Source organism: Anabrus simplex, chromosome 2 (genome assembly GCF_040414725.1).
Source record: "Anabrus simplex isolate iqAnaSimp1 chromosome 2, ASM4041472v1, whole genome shotgun sequence".
NCBI lineage: Eukaryota > Metazoa > Arthropoda > Insecta > Orthoptera > Tettigoniidae > Anabrus > Anabrus simplex.
Genome location: NC_090266.1, coordinates 409,812,984 through 409,829,743, shown reverse-complemented (window position 1 = coordinate 409,829,743; position 16,760 = coordinate 409,812,984). Strand labels below are relative to the sequence as shown.

The window sequence follows — 16,760 nt, the reverse complement described above, 5'->3', positions numbered from 1 at the left end:
GTTGGTACGCTGCATTGAGTTTGTTACATCTTTCTAGGATGGATGTACCGTCTCTACCGTTGGGGTGGACCCATTCACCAAGATAGTGGAAGCGATTGACTTTCCCAATCGTTCCATGTATGGTTGTCAAAGGGAGGTTACCGGGATGCCGAGTCTCAAAGTACTTAGTTTTGTCATACGATATGTGTAATCCAGCCTTCACCGCTATCTCGTGCAGGGCTTCAGTAGCAATGACAGCATCCTTAGAGTTGTTGGTTAGGATTGCAATGTCATCTGCGAATGCTAGGCACCTGATCTCATCTTTCGAGTCCCGGCTCCAATGGCAACTGGTTTGATTTCTAGATTCCTCAGTGTACATTCCCAGTTCTTGATGACTTTATCAAGCACTAGATTAAACAGAATGGGTGAGAGGCCATCACTCTGCCGTACTCCAGTTTTTATTTTGAAAGTCCGAGATAGTTCTCCCCTGAACTTCACTTACTTTCACGCCCCCCCCCCCCCACTCTTAAGTGAATTTTCCGGCAAAAAATAGTTGTTTCTTTAATAGTAAAGGATCTTCTAAATACCGATTATCTTCAGTTTTTGAGATATGTGTCCTCATGAAACGAATACCTGTTTCTTTACTTTAACAGGAGATTCCAAATACCAGTTTTTACGCCTGTAACATTTTACGTTTCTGAGATATACTGTAGATATAGTCTTTCTAAAAATTCACCCCAATTTGTCACTCCTGTTTGACCCCATTAATTAGATTTTCCAAAACCAAAACATAAATGTTTCTGTATTTTTAAAAGAGATTCCATATACTAACTGTTGGTCTGTAATATCTTCAGTTTCTGAGATATAAGTATCCTCATTAAAGACATTCAACCTCTTATTCACACTTTTCACCCCTCCTATTGGGATTTACAGAAAACAAAAATATACGTGTTCTTTTATTTTTAAAGGAGATTCTAAATATCAATTTTTACATCTGCAAACTTTTGAAGTTTTGAGATATAGATGCACTAATTTTTAAAATCCACCCCCCCTTTCATCCCCCCCCCCACTATTTGTTTTTTTTAAACAAAAAATACATGTTTCATTATTTACAACGGACATACCAAATACCGATTTTGAGGTCTGTAACATCTTCAGTTTCTGAGATATAAGGATCCTTATTAAAGGCATTCAACAATTTTTCACCACCCCTACTATTGCGATTTTCCGAAAACAAAAAATTACGTGTTTCTTCACTTTGAAAGTAGATTCTAAGTACCAATTTTTACATCTGTAAACTTTGAAAGTTGTGAGATATAGATACACTCATTTTAAAAATTCACCCCCCCCACTTTTCAACCCACCACTATTTGGATTTTCCAAAAACAAAAAGTACATGATTCTTTACTTTTAAAGGAGATCCCAAATACCTTTTTTCAGGTCTGTAATATCTCCAGTTTCTGAGATATAAGTATCCTCATTAAAGGCATTCAACCCATTTTTCACTCCTTTTCACCCCTCCTATTGGGATTTTCCGAAAACAAAAAAATACGTTTTTCTTTATTTTCAAAACAGATTCTAAATACCAATTTATACGTCTGTAAACTTTTACAGTTTCGAGATATAGATACACTCATTTTAAAAATTAACCCCCTGTTTTCACCCCCCATTATTTGGATATTCCAGAACCAAAAAAATACGTGTTCCTTTATTTTTCAAGGAGGTTCCAAATTTAAATTTTCATGACTGTAACCTCTTCAGTTTTTCAGATATAAGTCTCCTCATAAAAGGTGTTCAACCCATCCCCCTCCCCCTTTTTCACGCTCCCTTCATGGGATTTTCCGAAAACCAAAAAATACGCGTTTCTTTGTTTTTAAAGGAGATTCCAAATGCCAACTTTTATTACTCAAGACCTTTAAGTTTTTGAGATATATATTATTCTCATTTTAAAAATTAACCCCCTTTTCACCTTCTTAGCGACGGAATATCCAAAAAATCCTCCCTTAGCGAGCACCTACTTGTTAATATGAATGTATCCCCAAAATGTTATTTCTCTATGTCCAGTAGTTTCGGCTCGGCGATGATGAGTCAGTCAGTCAGTCAGTCAGTCAGTCAGTCAGTCAGTCAGGACAAGTTATTATATTATATTATATTATATTATATTATATTATATTATATTATATTATATTATATTATATTATATTATATTATATTATATTATATTAACAGATAGATAGTTAAGCCTATACAAATGGTGCAGCGAACAAGACTCATGCTCAACTGCACACGCACCGCCTCTATGTGAGCATAAGGCAGAGCTATCAGTGAGACATTGATGTTTTAAGCGGACAGTGTACATCAACATGGGTAGAAGTAAGGATGTGACAGAGTGGCAAAAAGGAGCAATCGTGTTTGGCCGTGCCCATCGCCATACGGTGCTTGAAGTTGCTGGATTTGTTGGAGTTTCGCAGCGGACTGTTGAACATGTCTATAAGCAGTGGTGTACTACACGTGGCCACAAAACACAACGTCAGAATTGTAGCCGGAAGAAGATCCTGACTGAGAGGGGCTGAAGACGTATTTCACGGCTTCTGAATCAAAATCGCTTTCAAACCCAACATACATTGCTGCAGTCAGTGAATGAAGGTCCATTCCAATCTGTTAGCAAGAGAACATCACGACGGGAACTGCATGCAATGAAAATTTTCAGTCAGTCACATCGCACGAGGCCATTGCTCACACAAAAACATAAAGCTGCGCATGTAAATGGGCTAGAAATCATCGAACAAGGACAGTAGCTGACTGGCTGAATGTACTGTAATGTGGTCTGACGAATCACATTTTTGCCTGTATTCCAATGACGCACGTCGTCAAGTGCACCGAAAGCCAAATGAAGCATTTCATCCTGGATGTGTGCAAGATCAGGTTCAAGCCGGAGGTAGGTCTGTGATGTTTTGTGGGTGTTCTTCGTATGATTGATTGGGCCCGCTCACAGAGGTGACCGCTAACATGAACCAGCACGTTTATTTAAACATTCTGGATGATCAGGTGTTGCCTCTCAGTCAACATCTGCATGATGAGTATGCTATTGACACCCCGATTTTTCAAGATGAAAACAGCAAAGTTCGTCAGGCTGGACGCATTTGTGACTGGTTTCATGAACACTCCCGCACCCTATGTCGATTGGCATGCAAAATCTGTGGGACATGTTAGAACAGCGAATAAAACGTCGACATCAGCTACCCCGCAAATTTGTAGAATTGCGCAATGAAATCCTCAGCAAATGTCTTAATTTGGATGCAACATACCTGCACAACCTTGTGGACTCACTTCCTAACCGAATCCAGGCAGTTATCAAGTCCAGAGGAGGAGTTACACGGTATTAAATGATGCTTGTAATGATTTCTCCAGGGGTAACAAATTTTTTGTCCGGTGACCTTACAATAAGCGAGTTGTGAAACAGAGAGACTAAGACTGTGCAAAAGGACATGGACTTGATTCCCTGTCAAGAAGATGAGAATTTTAGATGATTATGATGACGCTTCTTGTTTAAAGGGGCCTAACACCTAGGTCACCAGCCCAAAGAAATTTAGAAAGTATACTTTCACTTCAGGTTAGGCACATGACACCAAGGTTGGTTTACTTCACTCATATCAGAAATGAGTAGCAGGTTCCTTCATAGGAAAGGAGGGCGGTGAGCTTTCGGGCTTACCACTCTATTCCGCTCAGTACCGAGGAAATGAATAGTGGAAACCATTATCTTCCATTCCTAGAAGAGCTGCCCAACTAAGTGGTATGTTCCGAGCCATAAGACCTATCAGCGTCGGCGCGACCTAAAGCCCCTAGCAAAAAAAAAAAAAAAAAGAAAAAAAATCCGAGCTGTCAGCGGAGAGATGGCGTGGAATGACATTAGTAGACGAATAAGTTTGAATGGCATTTATAAAAGTAGGAAAGATCACAATATGAAGATAAAGTTGGAATTCAAGAGGACAAACTGGGGCAAATATTCATTTATAGGAAGGGGAGTTAGGGATTGGAATAACTTACCAAGGGAGATGTTCAATAAATTTCCAATTTCCTTGAAATCATTTAGGAAAAGGCTAGGGAAGCAACAGATAGGGAATCTGCCACCTGGGCGACTGCCCTAAATGCAGATCAGTATTGATTGATTGATTGATTGATTGATTGATTGATTGATTGATTCAAGGGCTTTCATGATCTGTACAGAGAGGTTTTCTTTTTTTATTATATTTTAACTGTAATTTTTTCATAATAATAAAAATTACGATGGTTCGTGGTGTGATTCACTGTAGTCATGTTCTAGTTCGTGAGTTATGTTCCTCGCCTATAATATCCAAAGTGGATCATCATGCTGTAGCATTACTGCCATAGGAAATTAGTTGTAAGTTTTAAGGATGTACATATACTAATCTATATAAATAAAATTGTAGGGGGTCCGCTGTCTGTAATTTCTTTTGTTTCGCCAATTTTTCAGATATTTATCCGTTTTAGGTCAACTCAAGACAGAATCGGTGGTTTTTACGTTTCGTGTCTGTTTGTCTGTTTGTCTGTTCCACCATCACGTCGAAACGGCTGGATAGATCTCAACCAAACTTCATATTTAGAGTATACTCATCCCGGGGAAGGTTTCGATATGCATATCGTTTTAAAATCATTAAATACACGGGGGGTTTACAGGAAAACCTAATTTTTTTTTTCACCATCGCTTCGAAACGGCTGGATAGATCTCAACCAAACTTCATATTTAGAGTATACTCATCCCGCGGAAGGTTTCGATATGCATATTATTTTAAAATCTTTGAATAGACGGGGGATTTATAGGAAAACCAGAATGGGTTTTCCACCATCACGTCGAAACGGCTGGATAGATCACAATGAAGCTTCATATTTAGAGTACACTCATCCCGGGGAAGGTTTCGATATGCATATTATTTTAAAATCTTTGAATAGATGGGGGTTTATAGGAAAACCAGAATGGTTTTCCTGGTTTTCCTCCATTTTCTCTTATACTATTGATTTTCTGTAAACTTAGTTTACCGTACGTGAAACGTCTCTTCATTATAAACAACTTTCGTTTTGTTCATAATTTATCTTACTCTTCACATGACGGAGAAATTTACAATTTTCCGCTGGTATCATGCTCTGCATTGAGTGACCGATAGACCGACAACGAACCTACAGGTCACCATGGCAACGTCTCTGACTGCATGACAGCAGGGAAGTAACGTATTGCCATTTTCCTCATCATGCTTTTAAGTTCGTGGTTTTTCCTTGGGTAGAAGGCTTGAGAGGCGTCAATCGGCCTATCTGCGGGATATTGGCGGAATATCGTTGGATGTTATAACCGCCCTCGAATAGATTAAGTGATAACACCATTAGTCATCTTCTTATTATTTGTTTATCTAAGAATCACTGGACCTAAATTTCTCCTCTGTTACCGCTTTATTATATCCATAACTCACACTAGCATAATTTATTGAGGGGCATTTGATTTTCCAATACATTCACTTGGCATTTACATATTTGTCGTCATCCGGCTGTCCTCAGTTATAATCTATTTTCTATTACTTTCAACTTTCTTAACTGTATTATTTTCTTCCTTAATTACGCCGTATGTACGCGAGTGCTACAAACTACTGGATGTATTTCCACCAAGACTCACATTTGGAATACACTGTCCTTGATAGGTTTTTGGGCAAATATTGTTTCTAAATCCCTGAACTGACTGGGGGTTTATACGAAACCGAAACAGTGATTTTGCACTTCCACAAAATATACACAACCAAACTTAATGGAAATCTACCTACCTTGGTAGAAATTAATTTCTAAACCTTTTTTCTCATGTGCATCATTTCGATACGAGGATTAATAAGGGAGATATCATTAACGGACCGTTTTTCTGTACAAGTCCCATCGGACTTAACTCACGAGCGGGTGCGTGTAAAGCGTATTCCTTACAACTTGAAAACTACTGAAGACATTCGAACCAAAATTTATATTTAGCATCCACCTGTCAAAAGGTAGGTTTTAAACGTAAATAACATTTCATGTTCCGGAAAGGACTGGCGGTTTATAGGGAACCGAAATGGTGATTTTAGTCTTCCATAATATATACAGAACAAGACCAACCTGACTGGAAATCGACCAAACGTGATGGAATTCCACTTCTAAACCTTTTTTTTTTTCATGTGCATTTTTTCGTCAGGAGGATTATTAAGGGAGATATCATGAATGGTCACTTTTGCAGGTTAAGTCCAGCGGACATAGCCAAAAAAGTGTTTTACATGGAGCAGATTCCTTATCTATATATAAGATATTAAATCGTAACGACTGTGTGCCTCTACACTGACTATTTTGGCGAAATTTTCGTACAGCTTTCCGTTTAAGGGGTAATAATGACCATCTCCATAATTTTTGGTTTAGTTTCCTGAAGTCCTAATTTTTACCCACCTCGCCCAAAATCCAGATTGCGGCATAATCTGCCAGAAGAAAAAGAAGATAACTGAAATTTGGCAAAATTATACGTTTTAGCCTGTAACGAACGGAAAACATCCTAGATCATTAAATTTTTCACTTTTTATCCGCGAAGAATATCGAAAAATGCAGGCAATTTTAATGATGGTGCAGACCTTCGGAAATTCCTATCACATAACGGATTTCACAATCTCCGCTCAATTTGGAATGATCTACAACCTTGGTCTTATGACTTTTTGCCGAATCTGTATCCCTTTTACGTTTGATTTTTCTCTATTAATCGATGTTAAGTCAATTTGGAATTTTCACATGCATAATTCATACTTTCAATTAGCCTACTTATATGAAATACAGAATCATCAAACTCTTCACGAAAAATGGCCCACCCAGTAGCCATATGTGAGCCAAATGCTATGTATGTAGCTGTCACATAATTATCCGAAAAGTAATGTAATGTGAGATAATCTTACAAAATCTTTACCCTGTTCCACGTTTCTAACTCAATCTGACCCATGAATAGATGACATATCATAGGACCAGCTATTTAGGCCACTAAATCCGGCGTGTCTTATGGTATAATCCTTTGTCGATATGACGTACGTTTAGTAGCAGTTAATCTGTAAATGAAGGTCTTCAATATTGTAAACACGCATATACTTTCGTATGTCGACCTATATATATTCACTGTTGTCGATTTTTAGCGATCGAGAAAGGGTGGGTCTGCTATTGTAATCAGTGCTCCCCACACCGACTTTGACTGGCAGTAGGAAAGGGTTCCTTCTCCAACTCCTGTGTAACTGTCATTAGTAAGGAAGGCCTACAATTGTAATGAATAGTTCCCTTCTCGATTTGACTTGCAGAAGGCAAGTGAGCATGCAGTTTTGTTTAAAACTCCCCTAGCCGATTGTGTTTGGCAGTAGGCAAGGGTGCCCGCCATTATAGAGAAATGTCCTCATCTAAAATGTGACTGGCATTAGGCATAGTGGCCTGCTATTTTGATGGAAACTCACCAACTTGGTGTGACTGGCAGTAAGCTGGCTGGCAGTAGGAAAATGGGCCTGGCATTATAATGATAACTGCACAACTCAATTTCGAGTGATAATAGGGTAATTGCCTGCCATTATAATAGAAACTCCTCAACTGTAATCTGTCTGGGAGTAGGAAAGGGGGGATGCCATTTTAACGAAAACTCCCCAAATCGATTCTGTCCGCGTAGTAGGCAATGGGGCCTGCAATGATAATGTAAACTTTCCAACTCGATTGTGAATGGCAGTAGGCAAGTGAGCCTGCCGTTATATCACAAATCCGTAACAAACACTTTACATTGGAAACAACGTACGGGGACCTCCCCATGCTCTTTCTCGGATAACGCTAAGAGACGCGCAATTTTAAAACAATCTTATTTACTGCATGTACACTATTTACTTTGATATTCGAATACAATGTAGAATACCGTAGCGAAGCACGGGTACATTCGCTAGTCATAACATATTCACAGCTAGGCTGGTAATACTTCCCACATATGCCAACTTTGTGGCGCCTTATGAAGCATAACATAGTTATTTGCTAAGTAAATGTATCAGTCATTCAATGTTTCCACAGTCTGCTAATACACTATCATTATCATCATCATACATCACCATAATCATCATTTTACAAATCTGGTTTTCCGGGTGTGGTGTACACGCGCTCGCCATCTCTTCCTGTCTCCATATATCTTCTCTTCCAGGACATCTTCCCATTTGCGACCTCTCTCCTCCAGATCTGATTTCACTGTGTCTGATAATACATCCCCTTTGTACAACAACAACAACAATAACAACAATCACTACTCATCTGCATTTAGGGGGCAGATGCCATATCTGTGGTTATCCAAGCCTTTTCTTAAATGATTGCAAAGAAATTGAAAATTGATTGAATATCTCCTTTGGTAAGTTATTCCAATCCCTAACTCCCCTTCCAACAAATGAATATTTGCCTCAATTTGTCCTTCTGAATTCCAACTTTATCTTCATATTGTGATCTTTCCTACCTACTTTTAAAGACACCACTCAAACTTATTCGTCTACTAATTTTATTACACGCCATCTCTCCACTGACAGCTCGGAACATACTTCTTCTTCGAGCAGCTTGTCTCCTTTCTCCTAAGTCTTCCCTGCCAAAACTTTGCAACATTTTTGTAACGCTACTCTTCTATCGGAAATCATACAGAACAAGTCGAGCTGCTTTTCTTTGGACTTTTTCCAGTTCTTGAATCAAGTAAGACCACTGAGAATCCCATACACGGGAACCATACTCTAGTTGGGGCCTTAAGTCACAACCCCCAAATACCCTCATAACCATGTGCATAGATCTGTACTCCTTATTTCCAATCCCATTCATGTGATTATCCCAATGAAGGTCTTTCTTTATATTAAGACGTATAGGTACGTACTATGATCCCCAAAAGGAACTTTAACCAGTTCAACGTAGTAATTAAAACTGAAAGGACTTTTCCTATTTGTGAAACTTACAACCTGACTTTTAACCCTGTTTATCATCATACCATTGCCTGCCGGCCATTTCACAAAATTATCGAGGTCATTTTTCAGTTTCTCACAATATTTTAACTCATTTATTTCTCTATACAGAATAACACCATCTGCAAAATGCCTAATCTCTGATTCCACTTCTTTACTCATATCAATTACTAGCAGAATAACTACAGCTGAAATGAAATACATGTGGCGAACAGCAGGAGTCACTAAGTGGGAACACAAAATAAATACAGAAGTGCTGAATAACCTTAAAAGCAGACCTATAATGGAATACATCTATGAATACCAGAGAAATAGGTTAGAACACTTAAACAGGATGGATAGAAGCAGGATCTCCAAAGCAGTCATAAACTACTGCACTGCTCCGGTGGGAAGAGACCTCTGGGACGCCCCAGGAAGAGATGGCGTGAAAATGCAAATCTTTTGTATAGACCCTAACAGTCCTTCTATAGGACTAACACATGAAAGGATGATGATAATGATGATGATGATGATGATGATGATGATGATGATGATGATGGATTACTAGCAGCTACCCGCGTGAATTTCGTAATTTGATAAAAGTAATCGTTCCTCGGCACTGTACTAAGACATTATCTGAAAATCCCTAAAATATAAAAACTCACCAAAAAATGGAGATTCATTTATCCCAGAAACTCTTTGTAAGTCCGCCTCTGTGGTGTAGCAGTTAGCGTGATTAGCTGCCACCCCCCCGGAGGCCCGGGTTCGATTCCCGGCTCTGCTACGAAATTTGAAAAGTGGTACGAGGGCTGGAACGGGGTCCACTCAGCCTAGGGAGGTCAACTGAGTAAAGGTGGGTCCGTTTCCCACTTCTGCCATCCTGGAAGTGGTTTTCTGTTGTTTCCCACTTCTTCTCCAGGCAAATGACGGGATGGTACCTAAGTTAAGGCCACGGCTGCTTCCTTCCCTCTTTCTTGCCTGTCCCTTCCAGTCTTTCCATCCCTCCACAAGGCCCCTGTTCAGCATAGCAGGTGAGGCCCTGGGCGAGGTACTGGTAATTCTCCCCAGTTGTATCTCCCGACCCACAGTCTGAAGCTCCAGGACACTGCCCTTGAGGCGGTAGAGGTGGATCCCTCACTGAGTCCGAGGGAAAAACCTATCCTGGAGGGTAAACAGATTAAGAAGAAGTAGAACTCTTTGTAAACCATGTTCATGGTATTGCATTTCGGGGCTAAGACGACTATGCGACATAGAGCTGTGTGTGTGAGAAACAGTCATGTTCCAAGTCAAAAAGAAAATACACGTTTCTTTATTTTTAAAGGAGATTCCTAATACCGATTTCCACGTCTGTAGCACTTTCATCTTTTGAGATACAAGTGTCCTTATCAAAATAATTCAACTCATGTTTCACTTCCTTTTACCCCCGTTAAGTGCCTTTTCCAAAAACAAAATCGTACATGTTCTTGTAATTTTAAAGGACTTTCCAAATAGCAAGTTTGTCGTCTGTAACATGTTAAGTTCTTGACATATACTGTAGATATATCAGTACTCATTTTAATAATTCACCCGCTTTTCTTATTCTTATTCTTCTTCTTTACCTGTTTACCTTCCAGGGTCGGTTTTCCCCTCAGACTCAGCGAGGGATCTCACCTCTACCGCCTCAAGGGCAGTGTCCTGGAGCTTCAGACTCTGGGTCGGGGGATACAACTGGGGAGGATGACCAGTACCTCGCCCAGGCAGCCTCACCTGATATGCTGAACTCGGGCCTCGCGGGGGTTGGGAAGATTGGAAGGGATAGACAAGGAAGAGGGAAGGAAGCGGTCGTGGCCTTAAGTTAGGTACCATCCCGGCATTTGCCTGGAGGACAAGTGGGAAACCATGGACAACCACTTCTAGGATGGCTGAGGTGGGAATCGAATCCACCTCTACTCAAGTTGACCTCACAAGGCTGAGTGGAGTCCGTTCCAGGCCCTCGTACCACTTTTCAAATTTCGTGGCAGAGCCAGGAATCGAACTCAGGCCTCCGGGGGTGGCAGCTAATCACACTAACCACTACACCACTGAGGTGGACTTCAATTCTTCTCAACCCTGAAATTGGCTTTTCCAAAAAATAAAAATACGTGTTTCATTATTTTTTAAAGGAGATTCCAAATACCAGTTTTCACGTCTGTACATCTGTAACACTTTCAGTTTATGAGATATAAGTCTTCTCATAAAAAGAATTTAACTTCTTCACTTTTTCCACGCCTCGCCCACCCCCCTTACCCTGGAGTTGACTTTCCAAAAACAAAAAAAAATACGTGTTTCTTTATTTTTAAGGGAAATTCAAAATACCAATTTTCGCATCTGTAACAGCTTCAGTTTTTAAGATATAAGTATCCTCATAGACAGAATTCAACTCCTTCTTTACGTATCTTTATTCACCACCAGATGGCCCCCAGAATGTGGCACTATGCTAGAGTTCGAAGCGGAAGCTGACCGAACCATCACAATCAGACTAAGCGCTTCATTCCAGGCTTGTGTCTATATCATACACCTGTCTATGCCATATGTTATGCAAGCACGTTATGTGAACCGCTTAGTCTGATTTTGATGGTTCGGTCAGCTTCCGCTTCGAACTCTAGCATAGTGCCACGTTCTGGGGGCCATCTGGTGGTGAATAATACCATTTCCTCTTCTATTATAACATCCAAATTTCAAAGTGTCATTGTTTAAGAAGCCTTTCTCCTGGTCAGTCAAGATACATTCTGAGGACGCAGAGCACAGTTTTCTGCAAAACGTTAAGAATTTCACCTTATTTTCTTGACACAGCATAAGCCCAAAAGACTTTATTTTTAAAAGAGATTCAAAATACCAATTTTCACTTTTGTAATATCGTTAGGTTTTGAGATATATGTACCCTCATGAAAAGAACTAAACTGCTTTTCCCGCCCTCCCCCCCCCCACCACCTACCACCCAGCCAAGTTTATTTCCCCTCAAAATGGGCATTTCTTTATTATCAAAGGAGATTCCAAATACCAATTTTCATGTCTTTAACATCTTTAGTTTTTGAGATATAAGTATCCTCATAGAAATAATTCAACTCCTTTACCAACCCGCCAACGGCCGTAGCCGTGTTGAAACTCCGGAACCTGTCAGATATCCAAAGTTAAGCAACATTGGGCGTGGTCAAGATTTAGATTGGTTGCCACACGCTGTTAGTGGGGAGTAAGCGAATGGAAGAGACGGAAGGAACTGGCTGCCCCTCTGTACGTAAACTCCGGCTCGGGCACACCTCTGCTGAGGTTGGCACTTGCCTTCGGGCAGAATATACCCTTACCTTACCTTACAATTTTTTAAATCCCACCCCCGCCCATTAACCTGATTCCCCCCAACAAATGCTTGTTACTTTATTTTTAGAGGAGATTCCAAGTACCAATTTTCACGTCTGTAACCTTCAGTATTTGAGATATACATTTCTCTGCAAAAAGAATTCAACATTTTTCAGTTCCTTTCTCATTCCCTCTTAAGTGAATTTTCCGAAAACAAAAAAAAAAAAAACATGTTTCTCTATTTATAAACGATCTTCCAAATACCAATTATTGCGACTGTAACATCTTCAGTTTTTGAGATATATGTATTGCACCCATAACTAGGTCTGCTGGTGAACAAGAGACACCCCAGGGGTGCTCAGTTCGACAGGATTTCTGACTGAATAAATACAAGTGGCAGGAAAAGTCTACACTCGTGACACACTGGCCCATATTCAACCAGCTGAGACCAGCATACGATCACAATATACTCATAAAAACAATTCAACTCCTTCCCCCACCACCGACACCACCACCACAAGTTTATTTTCCCCCAAAAAATGCGAGGTTCTTTATTTTTAAAAGATATTCCAAATACTAGTTTTGACATCTGTAACATCTTTAGCTTTTTTAAATACAAGTACTGTCACACAAATAATTCAAATAATTTTTCAATTCTTTCAAAAGAATGCATGTTTTTTTATTTTTGAAGGAGATTCCAAATACCAATTTTCACATCTGCAACATCTTTAGTTTTTGAGATATAAGGATCTTCATATTAAGAATTCAACTCATTTTGCAATTCTTTCACCCCCTTAAGTGTATTTCTTTATTATTAAAGGAGACTCCAAATACCAAATTTCACACGTATAACATCTTGAGTTTTTGAGATATTACTATCCCAATAAAAATAATTCATTCTTCTTTTTAGTCCTCACCCTTTATGTGGTGTCTTCCGAAAACAAAAAAATACATGTTCCTTTATTTTTAAAAAGAGGTGAAATATTCCAATTTTCACATCTGGAACATGTTAAGTTTATGAGATGTTCTGTAGATATGCCCATTTTAAAAATTCGCCCCCCTTTTTAACTTTCACTTAAGTGGATTTTCCAAAAACAAATTATCTATGTTTCCTTACTGTTATAGGAGATTCCAAGTACCAGTTTTCAATTCTGTAACATGTTACGTGTCTGAGATACATTCTTTTAAAAATTTACCCCGTTTGTCACTCACGTTCACCCCTTTTCATTGGATTTTCCAAAAACAAAAAAGTACGCAATTCTTTATTTTTTATGGAGAATCCAAATACCAATTTTCATGTCTTTGAGTTTTTGAGATATAAGTATGCTCATAATAGGTATTCAACCATTTTTTCCCCCTTTTTTCACACCCCTTAATGAGATTTTCGAAAAACAAACTAATACGTATTTATTTTTAAATCAGATTCCAAATACCAATTTTTACATCTGTAAACTTTTAAGTTTTTGATATACAGACATCCTCATTTAAAATTTCACCTCCCTTCTCACCCCCTTAGTAACGGAATACCCAAAAATCCTCCCTTAGTGAACACCTACATCATAATATAAATGTATCCACAAAATTTTATTCCTTGATGTCCAGTAGTTTTAGCTCGACTCGATGATGATGAATCAGTCAGTCAGTCAGGACATGTTATTTTATATACATAGACTAGCAGTTACCAGCGGCTTCGCTCGCGTGGATTTTGCAAAAAGATAAAGTAATCGTTCCTCGGTACTATACTAAGACATTACCTGAAAATCCCTCAAGTTTTAAAACTCACTGAAAAATAAAAGAAAAAATTAATTTACTCCAGAAACTTGTAAACCACGTTTGTGGTATTGCCTTTTGGGGCTAAGATGACCATGCGACTTAGAACTGTACATGTGAGAAATAGTCTTCTCTCAAGTCAAAAATAACCCTGCTTGTTCCGTTATTCTTATTCCTAAAAGAGATTCCAAATACCTATTTCCATGTCTGTAGCATCATCAGTACTTTGAGATATAAATATCCCCATGAAAAGAATTCAACCCATTTATCAGTCTTTCCCCCACTCCCACCTAAGTGGATTTTCTGAAAATAAAGAAATACATGTTTCTTTATTTTTAAAGGAGATTCCAAACACCAATTTTCACGCCTGTAACATCTTCAGTTTTTGAAATATAAATACCCTTATAAAAAATTCAACTATATTTTCACTTCTTTTCCCTCCCGTTAAGTGCCTTTTCCGAAAACAAATTTGTAACCTTTGCCCCGCACTTTTGCAGTTTCCCCATAACTGCATAATCTATGGTAATGCTGTTTGGGGATCGAACTGGCCAGACTGATGACCTACCAGACATTGATCCATTTATCCCTTTCACTGGAGATGAGACCGTTTCTGGTTCTATGACTGGATAGTAAACAATACTGTAGCATGTTGGGGGGTGGGGGGGTGGTAAATAAATGCAACAACTCTGGTAAGATTTAGTAATTACTGTAAATTGTTTACACCTTACATAGACACATCAGAACCATAACTTATACTACACAGTATACACAATTACACCAGTTTGCACTGCCTCTGCTGTCACCACTTAGTCACACCAGTTGTTCAATCTATCACTTGTTAACTAAAATAATCGCATTACGCACTCTTCCACTACTGTCACTGTCTGCCTCTGTGATGTAGTGGTAGTGTGATCAGCTGCCACATCCAGAAGCCCAGGTTTGATTTTCAGCTCTGCTACGAAATTTGAAAAGTGGTACTAGGATTGGAAAGGGGTCTGTTCAGCCTCAGGAGGTCAACTGAGTAAAGGTGTTTCGATTCACACCTCAGCCATCATCGAAGTATTTTTCTGTGGATTCCCACTTCTTCTGCAGGTAAATACTAGTCCTTCCTTCCCACTACCAACATTTCCTATTCCATCACTACCATAAGAACAAAATAAGAAAAACTACTGTCACTTATACACTATTCTCACAGTACTCTGTCACAGCCACTTAGTTCACAGCTCGAGCACAATGCAATCTAACAAACCTGCATGTCGTACACTGTCTGTACACTCACGACAGTCTTCGTTCACTGTCTCTTGCCGATACCCAGTCGAGCTTGACTCAAACTGAACCACTGAACCACAAACTGAACCGATGACTGACACTGACAGTCTCCTCGGCTCCAACTGAACAGCGCTCGCCATCAGTACACCCGCACAGCACTGACAGCACTCATCTATCACTGTCCACTGACTGACCCAGTGCTCCATAGCAGCACTCCTCAACTGAAACTGTACCAACTAACAGAACTGAACCCCCTTGAACTCATCTATCCTGTTTTTAAATAGAGTTGCGAGTCCCTTCTGGATGCTTTGTGAATGGAGAACTATCTGGAGTCCTCTCAATTCTGAATGATGTGGGTTCGTCATCTAGTTCTTTCTCTCACTGTCAAGAGGCCTCACTGAAATAACAGAGGGCTGGTCTTGTGCACCTGGCTCGTTCCTGACTGGTTGCTGCACGGCGAGTGGGCAGGGCCTTAACTCGGTTATGTCATTTGCGGGTGGGGCCCGGCTAACTTGTATAAATAAAATGGTGGACACCATCACAGTACATTCATTTTAAATAGGGATTCTGGGCTAGGTAACCAACAGTGCTTCTGACACATATTTATCTCATTTATTCTATACATCTTAAAAATTCTGTGTGACAGGGATGAACTGAACCAAATTCTTAAAAGAAAGAAGAAATATAATAGTCTATAGTTTTGCTAGAATCTGAAACAGATTTATAACTCTTTTCTATGGAGTGTTGGACAGACGTATATTTAATTGCTTTGTTACAATGATTTCAACTTTTCTGCAGTGTAATATTTTATGAACTTTGTCCAAAATATGCTTAAGTGATATATGAAACTTGAAATATGGAATATAACATCTTTCTTTTGCTGCTATCATCTTGATTCACAAATATTGTATAAAATACCTATGATTATTGGTTTCCATAAAAATATAAATGCATTCCTTGAATTATTATGAATTTTGAGGAAAGTTTTGTTTTAAAAACTGAAAAGAATGATCCCTCACATAAGAATTCCCCCTAAAGAAATATTGCATGATGTTTCAGAGTGAGTGTACGGCTGGGAGAATATGACACTACCACAGACATAGACTGTGTGGAGGAGCTGACTGGAGACATGACATGTGCTCCGCCACCAGTAGACGTTGAAATAGAACAGCAGATCCCACATCCTGAATATAGTCGGTTCATGACCAATCAGTACAACGATATTGGTCTGCTACGCCTTGCTCAAGATGTGCGCTTTACAGGCAAGTCATTCATCCTAATATTTCAAATATGGCTTAGCCCAAATGATACAGATCTCACTTAAAATTCAATCACAATTTATAAAGTCTCTTTTACAGTACTTCTGCTTTTCTATTAATTGAAGGTTATTCTTTGTTATGTATTACAGTTCAAATACAATTGTGTATTGAATAAGAA

The 16,760-nt window shown here is 39.1% G+C and overlaps 1 protein-coding gene across 2 annotated transcripts in view; it reads left to right on the top strand.

Annotated features, from left to right (window-relative positions):
• The window catches only part of LOC136864171 (phenoloxidase-activating enzyme 1), a 225,800-nt gene that overhangs the window by 173,007 nt on the left and 36,033 nt on the right, over positions 1-16,760 (top strand). For both annotated transcript variants that reach the window (XM_067140825.2, XM_067140824.2), the window contains one exon: positions 16,383-16,585. In XM_067140825.2, the coding sequence (XP_066996926.1) occupies positions 16,383-16,585 (203 nt within the window). The remainder of the gene's footprint in view (positions 1-16,382; positions 16,586-16,760) is intronic.